This window comes from Aythya marila (assembly GCF_965140915.1).
Source record: "Aythya marila genome assembly, chromosome: 27".
NCBI classification, from domain to species: domain Eukaryota; kingdom Metazoa; phylum Chordata; class Aves; order Anseriformes; family Anatidae; genus Aythya; species Aythya marila.
Genome location: NC_139068.1, coordinates 5341464 through 5359211, shown reverse-complemented (window position 1 = coordinate 5359211; position 17748 = coordinate 5341464). Strand labels below are relative to the sequence as shown.

The 17748-nt window shown below is 46.9% G+C and overlaps 3 protein-coding genes across 4 annotated transcripts in view; 2 read left to right on the top strand and 1 right to left on the bottom strand.

Annotated features, from left to right (window-relative positions):
* The first annotated feature begins 2348 nt into the window (after positions 1-2348).
* On the top strand, positions 2349-11542 carry PWWP3A (PWWP domain containing 3A, DNA repair factor). 2 transcript variants are annotated; one of them, XM_082780147.1, is made up of 14 exons: positions 2349-2376; positions 2781-2876; positions 3297-3388; positions 3732-3802; positions 4199-5221; positions 5484-5606; positions 6067-6137; positions 6543-6619; positions 7081-7141; positions 7651-7726; positions 7849-7899; positions 8302-8732; positions 9410-9498; positions 9696-11542. In XM_082780147.1, exons 2-14 carry the CDS (start codon positions 2820-2822, stop codon positions 9772-9774), a joined length of 2301 nt encoding a protein of 766 aa, XP_082636273.1. In that variant the 5' UTR covers positions 2349-2376; positions 2781-2819; the 3' UTR covers positions 9775-11542. The 2 variants fall into 2 exon arrangements, with proteins under 2 accessions (XP_082636273.1, XP_082636272.1); XM_082780146.1 differs by lacking the exon at positions 2349-2376 and adding an exon at positions 2463-2672.
* Positions 11543-12655: 1113 nt separating this feature from the next.
* NDUFS7 (NADH:ubiquinone oxidoreductase core subunit S7) lies at positions 12656-16251 on the top strand. Its single transcript, XM_082779745.1, has 8 exons — positions 12656-12713; positions 12998-13034; positions 13341-13409; positions 13824-13941; positions 14467-14646; positions 14722-14768; positions 15594-15682; positions 16039-16251. The coding sequence occupies exons 1-8, from the start codon at positions 12698-12700 to the stop codon at positions 16134-16136; spliced, it is 654 nt and encodes a 217-aa protein (XP_082635871.1). The 5' UTR covers positions 12656-12697; the 3' UTR covers positions 16137-16251.
* A 137-nt stretch (positions 16252-16388) lies between these two features.
* The window catches only part of GAMT (guanidinoacetate N-methyltransferase), a gene marked incomplete at its 5' end in the record, with an annotated part of 1924 nt that continues 564 nt past the window's right edge, over positions 16389-17748 (bottom strand). Inside the window, 3 exons of the mRNA XM_082779927.1 lie at positions 16389-17109; positions 17378-17488; positions 17567-17705. Of these exons, the coding sequence (XP_082636053.1) occupies positions 16969-17109; positions 17378-17488; positions 17567-17705 (391 nt within the window). The 3' untranslated portion in view covers positions 16389-16968. The remainder of the gene's footprint in view (positions 17110-17377; positions 17489-17566; positions 17706-17748) is intronic.

Here is a 17748-nt window from a genome sequence, read left to right as displayed (position 1 = left end):
TCAGCTGCTGTAATCCAGCGTGGGGCTTGCTGACCCAAGGTGTCAATCGTGGTCATTTTTGGTCATGTATATGTAACATAATGTTCCAGGCAAAAAAAAAAAAATCTCACCTGGGAGAGAATGAATTCATACACGAAGTTCATTTTTCCCAGATGGGGATGTACAATTCATTAGTTGGTAAGGAAGGGACTGCGAACAAAATGCGACTTTGTCAAAAAGCTGCAACCAGAGACCCCCAGCTCAGTCCAGAGAGGGTTGTTCGGCAGATCAAGACCTGGAAGCAGAGAGGCAGGAAAGCAAAGGTGACACGATGACTTTCATACCTAGTTACAGCACAAGCAGAAACCATAAAGACAACATGTAAGGGCTGATCCATACCTTATGATGCTCATTTATGTTTAGGGTGCTTGTAAAGCTGAATACATGGAGAGATTGGATGTTTAAGAGTTTTTATTTAATTGGAAAAATAGTAGGTGAAGACCAGAAATGTGCTCCTTTTACTGTCATTCATACCTTAAACTGGGAAGGAGGTGGGTAGCATAGCATTACTTTGGAGAAAGCACAGGCTAAAGGTGTGGGAGAATGGCATAAGCAAGGGGAAAATCATTCCTGCTGCGTTTTGTGGGAGGAGTGGTTGTTTCCTTCCTTCCTCCCTCGATTTTTAATGTAGAGGCAGCATCTGACAGCATGCTGAGCTCTGGGCTTCCTCCTACAGGCGTGTTTAGGGTGACGCTCTCCCTCCTGCAAACTCCATTCACAGTAATGGAACCAGAACTCCAAGCATGCCGTTTACTAAACCAGGTATTAAATTATTTCATATGCTCAGACATGAAATACCTATTTAAACATCTTGCAGGACCAGGCCCGAGTGCTCAGCACACCCACAGCCTGTGAAGCAGGGACCAATGCTGGAAAATGCTAAGCAACATTGCACTGCCTTCAGACTACTCCTGATCTTGCAGAATCATATCAGTCAGATAACAACAAGTAACAACGTGTCTTCTGTGATAGGAGACACCCGATGGAAAATTGTAAGCAAAAAAAGGAGTTTGTCTCTCATGTTATGTCAACAAAGTATTATTCCACAAATATCAGTACTTAAAGGTAGGAAAAATGTATACTCCTGGGAACAAATGTAATAGGACATGCCATTTTGGTCTATATGCTGTTTTCAGAATGTGTTTTAATAACTTACTTCTTCGGTATAGTGGTTACATTTTCAATATTGCAGGTATTTATAAAGAAGCATAGACAGAGCTAATAAAATATCAAACATCAGACCGCGAACTCTGTTTTTACTGTTAGCGTCAGAGGGCTAAAAATCAACATGGCTAAGTACCGGCTTGATAAAAGCTTTTTTCTTTTTGTCCTGAGTTTTGAACCCATTTTCATGTGACAATCTCTTTCCAGGCTGTATACCTAAATGATCTGTTGATCTATCCGGGCTTTCAGCATTTTTTTTTGTCTAAGCACTGTGCTTTGCCTTTTGTCTCCTATCATAAATAGGAAGACCTTTTGAGCAGGGTTTCTGCTGTATGCAGCAAGCCAGATGCGCGCAGTAATTTAACCCACAGAAATTACAACCCCCTCGTTACGCCAAATTAGAAAGAGCTCCTCTGAGCGGCAGTGCTATGCTCGGCTGTGGGCTCTGGAGCCTCTGCTGCATTCCCCACGTACTGCAGCTTGGGCTGCTGCTGCACCACAGGGCACGCTGCCAGCACGCTCCGTGGGCTCTGCTGACAACCGGGGGAGAATGGGGGGCACATAAGGAGCCTTGGGGGGCTGCAGGCAGCTCGGAGCCGCCGAGTCAGTAAGGCTAATGGCTTGAAGCCACAGCTCAGGGGCACTCGGGCACTGAAGCCTGGGTGTCGGAGCGGGTCAGAGCCAGGCACCAAGGCTGTGCTGAGGGAGGCGCGCCGCCTGCCCTCGCCTTGGTGTGACTGCTCATGCCTGGCTGCAGCCATTCTGTCCCTTGGCGAAGGACCAGGGCATAAGCCGTGCTCTGCCACCGCCGTGCTCGGGGCAGGCATGGAGCCGAGGCCCCCATCGCGCCCCCGGGGGCCTGGGCCTGGGCCTAGGCCTTAGGCCTAGGCCCCCTCCCGTTGCCATGGTAACGCTCTCCCCCATCGCCCCCACGACGCCATCGCTTCCGGGCGCTGCGCTGAGGGGCGGGGCGCGCCTCGCATCTTCCAATAGAAGAAGGGGAGGGCGGGGCGATCACGAAAGAGGGCGCTGTGATTGGCTGAGGAGCGGAGGCCGGAGCCGTGTTTTGGCGGCTGGAAGGGGGGGAGGGCTGAGGGAGGTGCCGCGGGTTGGTCGGGGCGTTGCCAGGGGGACGGCGGCGCATGCGCAGAGCTGCGCGGGGTTGGCGGCCTGGTAGGGGGGCGGTGGCGGCCGTTGTGGGGGGGGGGGGTCCCGGACCGGGGCTGAACCGGGGGGAACCGGGGGGAGCGTCCCGGCCCCTCACGACCCCTCCTGGCCCCTCCTGCGGGACAGAGCGGGGGCCGCTTCCCCCCTTCCTGCTCCCTCCCCACAGCGCGGGGGCCCCATAACCCGCCCAGGGCCCGCCCCAGGCCCGTCGGCGGGAGCCGGAGCCGGGAGGGGCTCGGCCGGGGCCTCCTCGGGGCCTGCCCCGTGTCAGCGCCTCAGCCGACCCGTGGGGTCCTCAGGAGGTCGGTCCGAGGCCTGTGACCCCGGAGTTAAAGCGACGCCTGGTTGCGTTACGGTGAAGTGCTGCGTTTCGTTAAAACTTGGAGTAACTTTCTTTCTTTTTTCTTCAGAACGCTCCGGGGTTTTCCTTTCCTCCATGAAACGCGGTCATGGCAGAGCCGGAGTATGTGCTTTGCAAGTGGAGGGAGCGTTTGTGGCCAGCGAAGGTAAAGTGGGTGCACGGATAAGGAAAGGTTTTGTGGATTTAGCTTAGAAGCGAGGGGAACGGTAACAGAAAACGTGAGCTTCTGAGCAGCTGCGAATTGCTGCTGCTTTGTATGTAAACCGAGATAAAGGTGGCAATTGTGCTGATACGACTACCCAGTTGGTGTTAATCGCTTAAGTGAACAACCCAAATGATAGACATAGTTGTAGGTAGTTGTCTGGAAGCAATTGCTCCAAGTAAACACGTGTATATGTTCTTAAAAAAAAAAATGCCTTAACCTGTAGGAAAGCTGATACTGCAGCCAGGTGCCACGCAAAGTTAGTCTGTTCTGTGCTGTTTGTCCTAAAAATATCTTGAAGTCTGACCTGCCCTACAGACTGGATTGAGAATTTTTAATGTGTGCTTTTCTTTTTTAATGTAGGTTTTGTGCAAAAGTGGAGACGCTGGAAAATCATCTATCGCTAATGCAGAGGAGACTTCTTTGGAAGTTGAAATATGTGGCTTAAAAGAAAAGTAAAGTATCTCTGTTGCTGTGTTGTGTTTGCACTCTTAGACTTTGTAAGGAAGAAAAATAATCCCGTTATGGGAAGGTGTGTGGGATGAGTCACTGACTCACAGAACGATTAGGTGACTAACCCACTGCTGCTTAGGTAGCTGCCTATATACTTGTCTCACGGAGCACCTACAAACAGCACGCTGTTAGCTCAAGGTTTCTTTCTTTATTTTTTAAATTTCTGCTAAAATGTTATGGGGCTGTGGGGGAAAACTACAAGTTTATTGCCAGATGAGGGTGTTGCCATGCTGTTAGTAATGGCTCCTGTTGTGACAGTTTCAATCAAATTTGTTTCATTTTCAGGGTTAGTGTGAACTCTGCAGATACAGTTCCACTGAATGAAGAGCGTATAGAAGATATCGCCTCTAACTTAGGTGAGGATATCTTGAAACACTTCCTGCCTTGTGTATTGCCTGAATACAAAATAACGCCCACAACTTCAACCTGGTGGATAGTCGATACTTGTGTTTCCTGAGATGTTCTTTTGCATTTCTTTTCCCCTCTCCCCTTTCAATCCATAAAGCTTGGAAACGGACCAAATATTATCAGGGCTAATTTGACTCTTCCCTTGCGTTGCACATTGGAAGAAATTATGAAAAAACTTGTGTATTTGCATCATATTTTTTTTTAAAAGCTATTAGTAGCTTGCCCATCGTGTGTGCTTTATACTTTGCCTCAAAATCTTGAAGTCTTAAACAAAAGAAACTGTAAACACGTTTTTAATGTATTGTATTCAAATAAAGGTTATTGTATTGCATATTCTTTGACAGGTGAAAAGACGGATTCTAGTGAAGTTGTGGACGAACTGAAATATCGCTGTGCTCTTAGAACTGCTCTGGATTTTTTGAGAGAAAATGCATCAGCCAGACAAGTGCCACAGCTGAAAGAGGGAGTGAGTACTCAGTTGTCTCAGGCAAACAACAGGGGATCTCTCTCATCTACCCCCTTACGGAGCTGTCGGTCACTCCTTCACCGTAAAGAAAAGTTGGAGGCTGAGACTCCCAAGAAGAAAACAGGAAGAAAAAATAGCCCCAACCTAAAGACTGATATAGGAAAACAAAAGCAAAAACATTCTGTTCTTTTGGAGAAAAGGGATAAAGCAAATGAAAATGGAACAAAACCTTCAAAATGTAGTGCTGGGGACTTGTGTAATACATCAAACTCAAATGGTCAAAATCACACAACGCCAGAATCAAAATCACTATCAAGACAGAAAAAAGCCAAGTCCAGTTTGTCAACAAAGTCCCAAACAGAAAACAAACTTGTGCTTAAGCCAAAGGAAGAAAAAAGTAAGCAAGGACAAAAAAGACCAGGTGCAGGATCACCTGTGCAACTTCCAAATAACCTCCCCAAAATTCAGGCACAGCCTCTTGCTGAGGACACTTCTCTGTCTGTGACCTGCAAGTCTTACACAGGGACAAATGTCAGAAGCAGGACAAATGCTAGGCGTCAACCTAAAAGGGTGTTACTGGATTTAACTTGTAAAAGTGCCTCTGACTTGAAGAAGAACATCAGAAATGAGAGCAAGAATCTAGTAAAGCAACTGGGTGGGGGAAAAGAAACAGTGAGTTCGAAACAACTAAAAGGAAAACAAGAGACCAGCGTGCCCGTGTCCTCGTACAGGAAAAAGAAATGCAGAAATGGCTCTGAGCCTTCAGCCAGGCCCTCTCACCGTGGAAAGCTTTCTGGTGGTTTTGTTTCCCAGCCTGAAGAGGAGGGAAGCAAGGATGCTCCACGTGTGCTTACGAGTAAAGTAAAGGAGTTCCGGCTGTCTGACTTCAACGAAGATGAAGGTGAGCGTGTTGCTTAGCGCAGGAAAAACTTCATTCCTTTTGATTCCTGAGTGCATCTTTTTGAGAATGTCGTCATGGTTTGTGGGAGTGTGCTGAACTCTGGGTTTCTGTTAGGTGGTCTCCTGAGCTCTTGTTAGAGGGCAATGTGAATCACTGTGTTTTTTTACACTTGTGTATTTCACCTGGTCTGAAAGTGATACCTGCTGACTTAGCTAATCACTGTGCTGTGTTTCTGAATGCTGATGTTTGTTGCTGTCGGCAGGACTGGAATCTTCTGACCTGTCTTCAAAGTTAACTTTCACGGAGAATCTCTCTCATGTCTCAGCTCTGGTAGATGAAGATGAGGAGGAGGATGAAGAACTCCCTAGTATTCTATCTCATCAAGGTGAGGCATGAGTTTGTCTACTTGAAACTTAATCAGTCAAGCTTTGTGTGCCTTTTTAGAACATGCAGTTCTGCCTTGCTGACTGAGTTATAGCAATTCCTGTTAATGAAACTTAATGTTTTCAGAAAATGAATCCAAATTTGTTCAGGCTTGGATTAAAATGCCTTTCTTAGGTGCCCCAGAAAGGCTTTCAGGAACGGAATAAATTGCAACACATTGTGAAACTGGGTCTGAAACTTCAAAGTTCTTATATTCAGATCTGCCTGTGCTGTGTTTGGGCTGGGAGGAGGTGTTGAGGGCGTGCGGTTGAGGGGTTGTCACTTTGGTTGAAATCTGTAAAAGCACTGAAGCAGAACTCATTAAATATCAACTGCATGAAAGGAGGCTAACAAGATGAGGCAAGTTAACTGTCTTGTCTGTGTTTTCGTTTAAGAAAAGAAACTGTATTTTCTCATTGTAGAGCCACAATTGATTGAGGAAGGGATTTTGGTCTGGTGCAAATGGCAAAGGTATCCTTATTGGCCAGCAGTGGTAAGTAAGAACAGCTCGCTGCCTTATCTGAGAGTGATTATTGCTGGATAAAAACAAGGATAATAACAGAAGTAAACTTATGTATGATAAAAGCACATCAAAATAACGAAATGTGGCCAGTTCACATTTTAATATTGGAGCAGAGGTTTCCTGCTTAGCTTTTATAGCCTGTGTCATCCATTGGTGTGGTTGCATCCTGTTCTTAAAAAAAAGTGAGAAAGAGATGGGTCCTTGCACACTAACAAAAATGCTCCATTTGGGTACTTCGCTCTTCTTGCCACTTTATTTTTCATATTTATGTAAGTTGCTTTAAGTGTGGGGTGAGCTCGTTAACACTGAAAATGTTCACGCTTTGTAAGGGTGTTAGAGCTCTAAGATGCTGATGAAACTTTATCCTTTTAACAGGTAAGAAAAGTGAAGCGGAAACACCGAAAGGCAAACGTGCTGTTCATAGAAGGGAATGTAAATGACAAGAAAAAAGGGTAACTATGGATTCTGATAGGGTGCTGAACTCTGGGTTTGTTAGGCGGTCTCCTGAACTCTTCTCCTGTTACTGGGCAATTACAGTCTGTTAGAACTAACCTTGATCTCAAAGGGAGTGACCAAGTAAGGTGAGGATTTGCCGGTGTGGGCTACTTGTTTTTACCATGCTGCCAATTGAGGCATGCTAACAGTTGGCAATTCTGTGAGCAATAAAGTATAAAAGGCTGAGGACCTAGCTATTTTTTCATGTTGGGGTAAGCTTCCTGCAGACATCAGTCTGCCTTTGCATTTGCTTTAAAATTTAAAAACTCCTCAGTTTTAGCTTGCTAGAAATCCAGAACTAGTAAAGCCTATTTACTGAATTCCTTATGAAACCTGGTTTTCGGGAAGGTGTAGAATCACAATGAAGAAACAACTGCACAACCTAATTGCCTCTCTTCCCTGTCTTTTTCTCATCAAGCTTCTCAGTATCTCTTAGGAGTCTGAAGCACTTTGATTGCGAAGAAAAGCAGGACCTCATTGTAAGTGTTACCAGTAACATGCAATTACAAATGTATACAAACACTGGAAAAAGTATTTTTGTGCAGTGTGTAGCTTACCCTGCCAGAGGAGTGTTGCAGCTGACGGGTCTGTTTGCTCACTGTTCTCTGAGAGATGCTCGTCTACTAAACACAGTAATTAAATGTAACTTGTACTGCACAAAATGGAGAAGAATATGGGAAAGGGAGCCTCCTGATGCATTTCTCCTCCTTGATGAGGCCAAGGATGCTGCTAAGAACAGGTTTATGTGGAAGGTGGCCAGTTGCTTAGGACTCTTAACTGGATTTTCACTTGTGGGCTTTCTACGTACAACAAAGCCACTCTCATGGTGCATTAACAGTAATTACAGGAATTAAATTCAAGAGAATGCAGGAAACTGCAAGCATTTTCTTGATATGTTACCGTTAGCCATTTTTGCTTACTGGTCCTAGACCTAAAAGCTTCATAAGGCTATTCTTTTTTTGAACTGGAAATGGCCATTGTTTTACAGGAGCAAGCCAAAGAAGAACATCGCCAGGAAATTGAGTGGTGTATTCAATTGATCTCTGACTATCGAATTAGAGTAGGTAAGGACATGGGTTGATGTCATCCATTCTGATGTAAATCACTGAAAAAACAATAATGCAAAGGCTGTCAGTTTTTGTTTTATAGGCTTAACTGATTAATAACCCTGTTCTGGGCTTTTTAGGTTGTCATTCTTTTACGGGATCCTTCTTGGAATATTTTGCTGATGACATCAGTAAGTGAATTCATGATGAGATTCTTCTGTATTCCTCTTAAAAGAGAAGTTTAGCTCTAATGTTTACTGATGTGTTAAACATCAAACCTGGTAGGGTTTGATTAAAAAATAAAATAATTACATGCTGATACGCTGTAAGATTTTTAGTCCTACAACAAAAGTTAAGTATTGATTGTTAAAAAAACAATTGAGTTATTTCAGATTGTAGCAAGTTTGTTTCAGAGATCATGTCAGGTTCAATTCCTTTTTTTTGTTGATGTTTTTTTCCCCTACTTGGTGTGGGAGAAAGGAAAAGAAAACTACCAAAAAAAAAAAAAGCTTATTTTGTGTATGTATGTATACAAGAAAGCCCCTTATTTTATATAAATGAGTGTGAATGATTGTGGCTTTTTCTTTTTTCAGGTTATCCAGTTAGAAAGCAGTGTTACCAAGGTTTAGTCCAAATGACCTTTCCAAACATAGCAGAAGAAAATCTCGAAGAGTCTTTATTAGAAACTTCACCTCAGAAGCCTTCTAAGAAACTTCTTCCTGACAGAACAAGGGCTGCCAGAGATAAAGCAAATAAAAAGATAGTGGAGTTTATAGTGAAGACTAAGGGGGCAGAAGAGCATCTCTTGGCTATTTTGAAAAGCAGAAAACAGTCTCGGTGGATGAAGGAATTCCTGAATTCAAGTCAGTATGTGACCTGCGTTGAGACTTATTTAGAGGATGAAGAACAATTGGACCTAGTAGTAAACTACCTGAAGGAAGTATATCATGAAATAGACACTGAAAATCTCTGTCAAATAAATGGAGACAGAATAAAATTTATTTCAGATGTCCTGTTGCCTGAAGTAAGTAAACATTGGACACTGAGTAAAGTTGATGTTTAAATAACATGAGTTACGTGACTTGAGTTTACTGACTATTGACAAACGCGCTTGTATGTTGGAGAAAATTGATAAGTAAGGCCCAGTATTCACTGCATGTGTCCTGTTGGTATCTACTGGGTTGTGGGTGAGATGCAGACCAGGGTAAATTCACTAGCTTAAAAGTGGAAGCTTTATATGTTGCAATGTTTTTAAAGGCTTTTTGGTATATTTTCACTTACTTCTCTATAGATTTTTTTTTTTTCCTTCTGACAAGTTAGCTGGGCTTTTCCCGGTGGTGGGATTGCTGGCAGAAAGGATAGTTTTACTTTTAGTTACAGTTTTAGATACTTATTGCTTTAGACGGGAACTTTCCAGGGAAAGGTATTAGTAAGAATCTCTCTTCTGTAGAAACAAAATTGCTGTTAAGAGTATCTTATTTTGGTTACAAAAATAATCTCCTGGGCCTGCTAAAGGACAAGTTTGTATTATTTAACAGGTTTGGGTACACAATAAGCGGTTCCACCCAAGTTTCCAAAGTGATTAGGGAATCTCATTCCAAAAATGTGCTCATCTACTGAGACAGTTTCAAATCAGTGGGTGTAACTTTGTAATTTAGTTCTTGTTTTGCCAGCATAAATGAGCTAAATATTCTTTTATAGGCCATCATTTATGCGATTTCTGCCGTGGATGACATAGACTACAAAAAAGCAGAAGAGAAATATATAAAAGGACCATCTGTGAGCAAAAGGTATCTTCTTATTCTTAGCATTTTCTGAGCTTTCCTTACTAGCTTACTGTTTATATGGAAAAGTGTGAGTGAGAGTTCAATAGCCTCCCTTCTGTAAGGCAAACTTACTGTAACTGTGTTACTGTAACTAAAAACAGCAAAATTTTTAATACACTAAGATTGGTTTTGCAGCAGAACTTTAATGTGTTTCTTTTCAGGGAGAGAGAGAAATTTGATGAAGAAATTCTGGAAAGAAAAAAGTTGAAGACAGAATTGGAATCTGCAGACAGCCTATAAAAAGGGTGGTACAAACTTTCACGCGTTGCACTGGCACTGTATATATTGGAGAAGTGATTATTTGTATTAAAATATCATTCTTGCTTTTTAAAATGCGTGTAGATATCTTTTAAAATGTGGTTGTTACAATGCTGCATTACTGTCAGATATGGTCGTATCAGTCCTCGCTGCCTCCTCTGTGTACTGGAGCTGTGCGCTGCTTCCCTTTGTCCTGCCGTGTTGAACTGCCTGCAAGAGGTGATGTGAACTGCAGTAATCCTGCAGATGTGCTGCCAACCTGTCCTCATCCAGCCAGTGCACTTACCATAGGATGTACAGTAACACAGCAAGTGTTTTGGAGAGCTGCTCCATGCAGCTCTTTAAGTCTTGTGTGAATTACTGACCGAATATCTGACAAAGGAAGGGCTATTGTCCCCAGAAGAATATGTACTGATAAGTTATGTAGCCTTGTGTTATTGCCTGGTTACTTTGCTGCTACCTGAATATGCACAGGTTTTCTGCCCAAAAGTGTTTTGGACAGTTTTTTTTCTTTGTCTTAAAGGTGTGGGAAATAAAATTGGTACCTACTCATGCAATCCAATTTACAATGGCTTTGTTGCTGATGGAACGACTGCAGCATTCAGTGGAAAAGGAATCCAGTGTTTGAAAAGAAAAAGCCTTTGCAAAAGCCTTTGCTTTTCCATTTTTAAAAGTGAATCTCTTTTGAATGCTGTTTTAAAAGTGTTTTATTCTCAGTGGTTTTTCAGGAACACTTAACTGTTTTCATCTGATTTAAATACCAAGTTTAATCTGGCGTTGTTAACTCCCTCAGCTTGTGCTGAAATTCTGACAGACCTGTAGCGTAATCGATAACTGTTTAGTGATGGAAGCTCAGTGATCATTATTTTTGTGTATTACAGTCAAAGGGTGATACACTTGTCCAGTAAAAAAAAAAAAAAAAAGTGGTTTGAAATTAAAGGGGGGGATTTAAATGTGAAATTGGATAGTGATATATATATTCTGGCCATAGTAATTACCTGAGTATATTTTAATTGCTTTTAATTACATGGTACTCTTGCAATCCTTGTGTTTGCATAGCAAAGTGACATTCACAAGTACCGGAATCATGTAATAAATATTGAGATGGGCTTCATTTCAGTTTTCATTAGAACTTGTGATAGGGGATAATGCATCTCTTGTATTTGTGATAGCTCAATGCAGTTATGGAATTACCTCCAGAGGTGATATCTGCGAGTGGAGGTGTCTTGTCATGTACAGCTGCTTCAGGCTGCATGAGCTTCTTCCCCAGAAAAACAAATGCTGCTGCAAATACACATCCTGCAGGCGCTGTTGGTGGGGGTTCAAAGAAATCAAACTGTCCTCAGGTTCCTTCTTTATAACATTCCCCAAGTACTGCTAAGATTCTTTTTCAAACCGCTGCACAGGAATAAACTTCTGCCCTTCTTGCCTTTACCTGAATCTTCACTTTTCATACCATCTATCGCAATCTTAGCTGGATGTTTAAAATGAGAACTCGTCTGTGTCAAATAAAATTGCATTCTTCTGAAGGACAGCTAGGAGTGTACATAGAGTTTAAGCACTTTAAAATGTTTACATCTTTAAGAACACTTTTAACATCTTGGCATTGCTTACACTATAAATACTCATAGATTGAGACCAAATTCATTCTCGCAATGTACGGTGTTATGTGGTCTTAACTAACAGTGGTGGAATAAAGAAGTAAATCCTTCATAGTTTCCTATTACTCTTGCTTGAATGTGTTCATTTGTTTCAAACTGCTTTTAAGCTGGGGTGGTAAGTGCACGCAGGCTTCTACCTGAACCTACAGGGTAGGTGAAGATAGTTTTTGAGTATCAGATTTACTGAAACCTGGTGCTACAGTTATCAGTTTCATGTTATAGAATAAAGTAAATTTACTTTTTTTTCTGGTATTGTGCTTTAAATAAAGCATTCACATTATCCCTGCCAAGGACAGGATCCTCATTAAGGGTCTTGGTGTAGTGGAGGTGGTTTCCTTCACCTGAACTGCAGCTGTGATACCTGCAACTGCTCTGGTTTTCCTTCCCTTGAACTGCAGCTGTTTAACACTCACTGTGCTGATTCCAGCAGCTCTGGGGCGTTCACGAGGAGGAAGCTTTGGTGTGCGATGCGTTTACCAAGCCCCAAACCTCTGCGATTGCAGCCGCAGGGACTTGGAGGCTGCCTGGGGCAAGGCTTTCCTGCTCCTCCTGCTCACGGGGGTGGCTTTGGGGAAAGAAAAACCTGTTTCCTTGTCTGCTTGGCTAACCCTCAGCTTTCCTCTGGCAGTACAAACGCGGAGAAACCAAAACACGAAATTCGACCCCAAAAAGAGGCTCGCTGCCGAAACCCGGGATCGAACCAGGGACCTTTAGATCTTCAGTCTAACGCTCTCCCAACTGAGCTATTTCGGCTGCTGGCAACGCCGTCCCCCCCCGCCCCCCCCAGGTACCGTGAGGGAGGGGGGGTCCCGGGGGTGGGGGGGGTCCCGGTTCGGCCGGTACCGGCCCCCCCCTGCCCCCCCCACACCCCTCCCGCCCCCCGTCACCCCCGGGACCCCCCCCTCAGGGGGTGCCCACAGGAGCCCGCGCGGCGGCGGCGGCGGCATCGCGGTCTCTGTGGCGCAATCGGTTAGCGCGTTCGGCTGTTAACCGAAAGGTTGGTGGTTCGAGCCCACCCAGGGACGCCCCCGATCTTTAATTAATTCATTTTATTTATTTCTTCTTTTTTTTTTTTTTTTTTTTTTTGGCCTTCCGCCTAACGTTTTACCCCTGCCGCCCGCGGAACCTCGCCGCCTCGCTCCCGGTTTCCCGGCCGGCTCCGTGAGGCGCGGACCGGGCTGAGGCCGGAGGCTTTACCGGGTGGCACCGCGCGCCCAGAGGTTGCCTCAAGGGCTGCGGGCGAGATGGCGGCGCTGGGCCGTGAGCGGGGCCGGGAACGGGACCGGGGCCGGGAACGGGGCCGGGACCCGGCCCTCTGAGGGGACACCGGGGCCGGGAGGGGGGAACCGGGGCCGGGTGGAGGCTCCTGGGGCCTTCGGTTGGGCCCTGACCGGGCTGGGGGGGGGGGCTCCGAAGCCGGGGTTGGGGGCTCCGGGACCGGGCCTCTGAGGGCTCCCGGGCCCCCGGAGCCGTTTCCCGAGGTTGGGCCTTTCCCCGTTACCCGGCCTGGCCCGGGGCTGATTTTTCCTGTGCTTTCCTTGCAGGTCTCGGCCTCGCTCGGTGCGGTGTGCTGGCCCTGAGGTGAGGGCTGGGGCTGGGAGCGGGGGGTCAGGGCAGGGAGCCCCCAGTGTCCCCCCCTCATCGCAGCTGGGGGGTCCCAGGGGCTGTGGTAGCAAAGGGCAGAGAGCTGGGAGCTGAAATTGGGCCCTTTTGGGCTCTTTTCATGGTTTGGATCAAAGCACTCAATCAGGGGCCACTCAGCTTCCTGGGGGTGTTTGTCCCTGCAGGGCCGAGGTGGGGGTGGCAGGGGACGCATGGGGAGGCTTTGTGGCTCTGTGGCACCGAGGTTCAGCGTTTATTTATTTTTATTTTTATTTATTTTTACAGGCCCAGCGCGGTGACATCTGTTCACGCCCAGCTGCTCCATCAGACACCGGCAGCTGACCATGCTGACAGGTAACGCCGCGCTTCAAGGCAGGTTCCTCAGCTGTGTCCTTTCTCCCTCAGCTGTGAAGGGAAGAAATGTTGATTGCCATGGCTCCCCCTGCATGTGCTTCAAAGTCTTTTCCTCACCTCACTCTTAAGGCCCAGGATTAGCTGGCAGGCTGCGAGCCCTGGAGAGGAACCTGCCAGGCACCCTCTGTAATTTCGGTAGGGTGAACAAAAGGACCTCTTCCTGATCCATGTGTCCATAGCAGGGGAAAAAGAATCGCTATAAACAGCCTGTAGTGGTAGCAGAGGGTTTGGGATTGTCCATAAGCAATGCCCCATGGATTCTTTACGGGATGACAGCTCCTTGAGTGTATTTATTGTATTCGAGAGCAACGCTTAATAATCACAGACTGACACTACTGTGCTGTTTGCTTTTAGTTCTCTCCAAGTCCAGCAAAAGAGCTCAGCTGTTGTCCAGAGAAAGTCCTACGTCCCCTCTAGCAGGGGGGAGTACGTTGTCGCCAAACTCGATGACCTGATCAACTGGGCACGAAGGGTGAGTCGCTGAAACTCTGGTGCTTGCTAAGGAGAAATGGTATCAAGTGCTGCGAGGTGCTGGTTGGAAATGGATTTGTGCCATCTGCTGAGGGTAAAAATAGGTTCCGAATTCTTCAGGCTCCGCAGGAAGAATAGTCAGGTTTCTTGGCCAGAGGTTGACATTTGGGGAGCTGTGTCAGTGTGGGAGAGAAGCGCTCAGAGGGTGCTGCAAAGTGGTGTGGGCTGCCTGTCTGACCAGAGCTGGCTGTTAATAGGCAAAAGGCACCTTCTGGTTCTGTGCAGTCCTCGTGATGAATCCTCTGCTCTGTGCAGAGGAGAAGCTGTGGTTTTGCTCTCCTGTTTAACGGTGAACACTGCTTTCATTTATGATGCTTTAATTAACCAAACCTTAAAACCTTTCTCATGTTGTTTCCTTCTCTGTCCAATCAACCCTGTAAGTCCTTCACTCTGTGAGTCACCCACACAGGGTTTCACCTCCTGCTTTCAGCGTTCCCCACCATAACCCAGGTCTCTCCTGCTCCAGAGCTCCTTGTGGCCGATGACGTTTGGCTTGGCGTGCTGCGCCGTGGAGATGATGCACATGGCAGCTCCTCGCTACGACATGGACCGCTTCGGGGTGGTTTTCCGTGCCAGCCCCCGCCAAGCTGATGTCATGATCGTGGCGGGCACCCTGACAAATAAAATGGCTCCGGCTCTGCGAAAGGTACGGACGCTGGCGGGTGCCTCAAGCGCAGCTGCACGCAGGTGGGAAGGGGTCTGAAATGTCTGTGCTCTGCAGGTCTACGACCAGATGCCAGAGCCTCGCTACGTGGTCTCCATGGGGAGGTAAGTGCCAGGCCGTCCCTGTTGTCCCCTCCCTTTGGTGAGGGAATTCAGGTGTCTCTGCATGTGTGGGGAGATGACGGAGGGGAACCCAACCCTTGTTTGTATTTCCAACCCTTTAAATTTTATAAAGAGGACCAAGAGGCTTTGTTATCAAAATAAAGATTCCTTCCTTGATTAGGAGGAGGAGAATAACTGCTGTCAGGTCACTGTGAGCTGCGGAGTCTTTCCAGTGAAAGATTCTTTTTTGTTTCTTGCAGCCGTCAGAGTCTGGGGACTTGTGTGCTTCCAGAATCTCAGAATTCACATTTAGACTAAAGCTTTCAAAGTGCTTCTGCTGTGCAGCATAAAATATGAGGTCTGTGGAGCTCTGGCTCCAGGAAGCTGTGGTGTTGGCTTAGTGGAACTGACTTCTTCACCTCCTGGTGAAGGTCGAGGTCAGATGTTTTGCAAGGGTGCAGAGGGGACAAGATGAGTTCTGGAAACACTTGCTGTAGATGTGGCAAAAAAGGGGGTTTGCAGTGTGGGGAAGGACCCTCTGAATATCTGTTTGTTTTGTAAGAGCCATGAAAATGGTTCAGTTTGGTTTGATTCAGCTTGAAAGGTGGCCGTGAGCACAGGCTCTGCCTCCCAGCCAGGGCTCACAACGAGGACACAGCTCCTGCGTTCAGTGGCCACGGTACAAACCTTGGCATTCAATTACTGTAAAATCTATAACTGTCAGTGGGCCTCTTGCCTCACAGCAGCTTGGACGCCAGGTTAATGTTTTCCTTTGCCTCCTGCTAATGTTTCACCATGCGTTTAACGAAGCCCTGACGTCTCTTGCAGCTGTGCCAACGGTGGGGGTTACTACCACTACTCCTACTCAGTGGTGAGGGGGTGTGACCGCATTGTGCCAGTGGACATCTACGTGCCAGGTAGGAAAGGCAGCCTCTGTGTGTGCCACAGCACTAACTCAGAGCAGGAGTGAAGTTAATTTTAGTTTGAGCAATAGGTCTGAAAATCAGTGGGAGAATGTGAGCCATCTGCCTGTGCAGGTGGGGATTTGGGGTGCAAGGCAGGACCTGCTGGGCAGTGGGAGCTAACAGACCATCGCATCAGTTTCTTTAAAACTGCATTCCTCTTGCTTCTGTGAACTCTGCAGCCTGTGACAGACACAAAGCCAGAGAGAAATCACAGCCTGCTTTGGGGCAAAACCTGTAGCTTTGTTGATCCTCCCGGTGACTACATTTCAGTACAGCTGGCAGCCCCACGGGCTTCCTTTTTCCCTCAGGTTGCCCACCTACGGCAGAAGCTTTGCTGTATGGAATCCTGCAGCTTCAGAAGAAAATCAAACGAGAGAAGAAGATTCAGATCTGGTACAGGAAATAGCCTCTTATTTATGACCTACCCACTTACTGCCCACCGGGGGCACCTGCTTGCTTTCTTACGCACAAAACAACAAGTATTGTCACAAGCCTTCCAATAAACCAATACGTGGTTAAGATGTTGTTTTGTCTTTAATGTATCACTTATCTAAAGTGCATTCATTTGTTTAAAAGCTGAATTACAAAAAGCAGTTCTCTGAGTGAAAGAAATACCCTCCCAGGAGAGGGGAGGCCTGAAACCTGGGTCTTGCAGGCTTTGGTCTTAGGAGCCTGGTGTGTCGGGCTCCCAGCAGCTCAGGACAAGGAGCAGTCACTGCAGAATTACACGTGTGCTTGGAAAGACAAAAATAAATTGCTCAGAGGAAGCAGTTGTGTATTTCATTCTGTTTTAATGGGTTTTATCCCCTCTGGGTAGAGAAAGGAAACATCATTTATGCGCTATTGAACTGCAAGAGGGTCAAAAGAATCAGAACTTATTACAATAGACATTAGCCAAAAATATGAGGAAACTTCACTGGAAAGTTGCTTCGGGAGCAGTTGAAATCCAATTCTAACAAATCTGCCTCAAACTGCCTGGTTTTCCCCATTTCTCCTACCTTGTTTAGATTATTTGGCTTGAGCGCCGGAAGCTACCCCATGATTTAAAAAAATGATCGGTATTTTAGAGTAAACGACTGCTCGAACCCCTGTGGCTGAATGCTCAGAGCCAAGCTCTTGAATTGCTGCTGAATTGAGGGATGGGAGAGGGGAGCGAATACGCGTGCTCCTCGGTGCTTCATCAGCCGCTGCTCTTCCTCCTCCTCTTCCTCCTGCTTCCCGGGGCTTCGGGGCAGCGCTCAGTGCTTCACCACGCTGGGGGTGATCATCTTGTGGAAGGAGTAGTACCGGCAGTCCTTGGGGGGGACGAGGTCCATGACCGTGGTGCTGATGTTCTCCTTCTTGAACCCGGCCTCCACCAGGTGCGGAACCTGGGTCTCCTGCGAGGGAAGAGGGGCAGGGGGGGAGCAGCGATGCTTTGAGCTCTCCAGATGCCACCGAGGCGGTGCCGAGCCCCAGCTCCGGCTCCGTGGGGACAGGGAGGCTGCAGGGAACCCCGCTGGGACCTTCTCAACGCTCCTTGCTGAGCTCCCAGCCCTCACAGACGAGTTAAAAAGCCACAAAATGCCCTGGTTTGTGCTGCTCAGCGAGTCAGGACAGCACCAGCGGGGTGCTGGGGGCAGCTTTGGGTCCCCCCAACCCACTCACCTCAAACATCTTCTCGATGTCGGTGTACTTGGTCTTCAGCAGCTCGCCCCAGGAGGTGAGGTTGCAGTAGGTGAGGACCCCGCCGGGCTGCAGCAGGCGGAAGGCATGGTCCTGCGGCACAGGGGGGGGTGAGAGGCGCAGGGCTCAGCCCCCCCGGACCCTCCCCAGGGGCTGTGCCCGCCACGGTACCTTGATGAAGGCGAACTGATGCGTGTGCCAGGTCTTTGCCGACAGCGGGTAGGTGTCGTACAGGATTCCTGCCCGGGAAAAGTGGGAAAAAAAAGAGCTGTTTCTACTTTTTCCCTGTTTAAATTTGCTCCCCGTGTCCCTAGCACCCACAGGCAGCGGTATGCCGCTCCCTGGGACTGGGG

Excerpts from the sequence above, each read along its gene's own strand:
- PWWP3A (XM_082780147.1), top strand. The coding sequence starts at position 2,820 with ATGGCAGAGCCGGAGTATGTGCTTTGCAAGTGGAGGGAGCGTTTGTGG. Across the intron at positions 2,877-3,296 it reads AGCGTTTGTGGCCAGCGAAG|GTTTTGTGCAAAAGTGGAGA; the intron begins GTAAAGTGGGTG and ends TTTTTAATGTAG. Across the intron at positions 5,222-5,483 it reads TGACTTCAACGAAGATGAAG|GACTGGAATCTTCTGACCTG; the intron begins GTGAGCGTGTTG and ends TGCTGTCGGCAG.
- NDUFS7 (XM_082779745.1), top strand. Across the intron at positions 14,647-14,721 it reads TGGCTCCGGCTCTGCGAAAG|GTCTACGACCAGATGCCAGA; the intron begins GTACGGACGCTG and ends TGTGCTCTGCAG. Across the intron at positions 14,769-15,593 it reads TACGTGGTCTCCATGGGGAG|CTGTGCCAACGGTGGGGGTT; the intron begins GTAAGTGCCAGG and ends CGTCTCTTGCAG.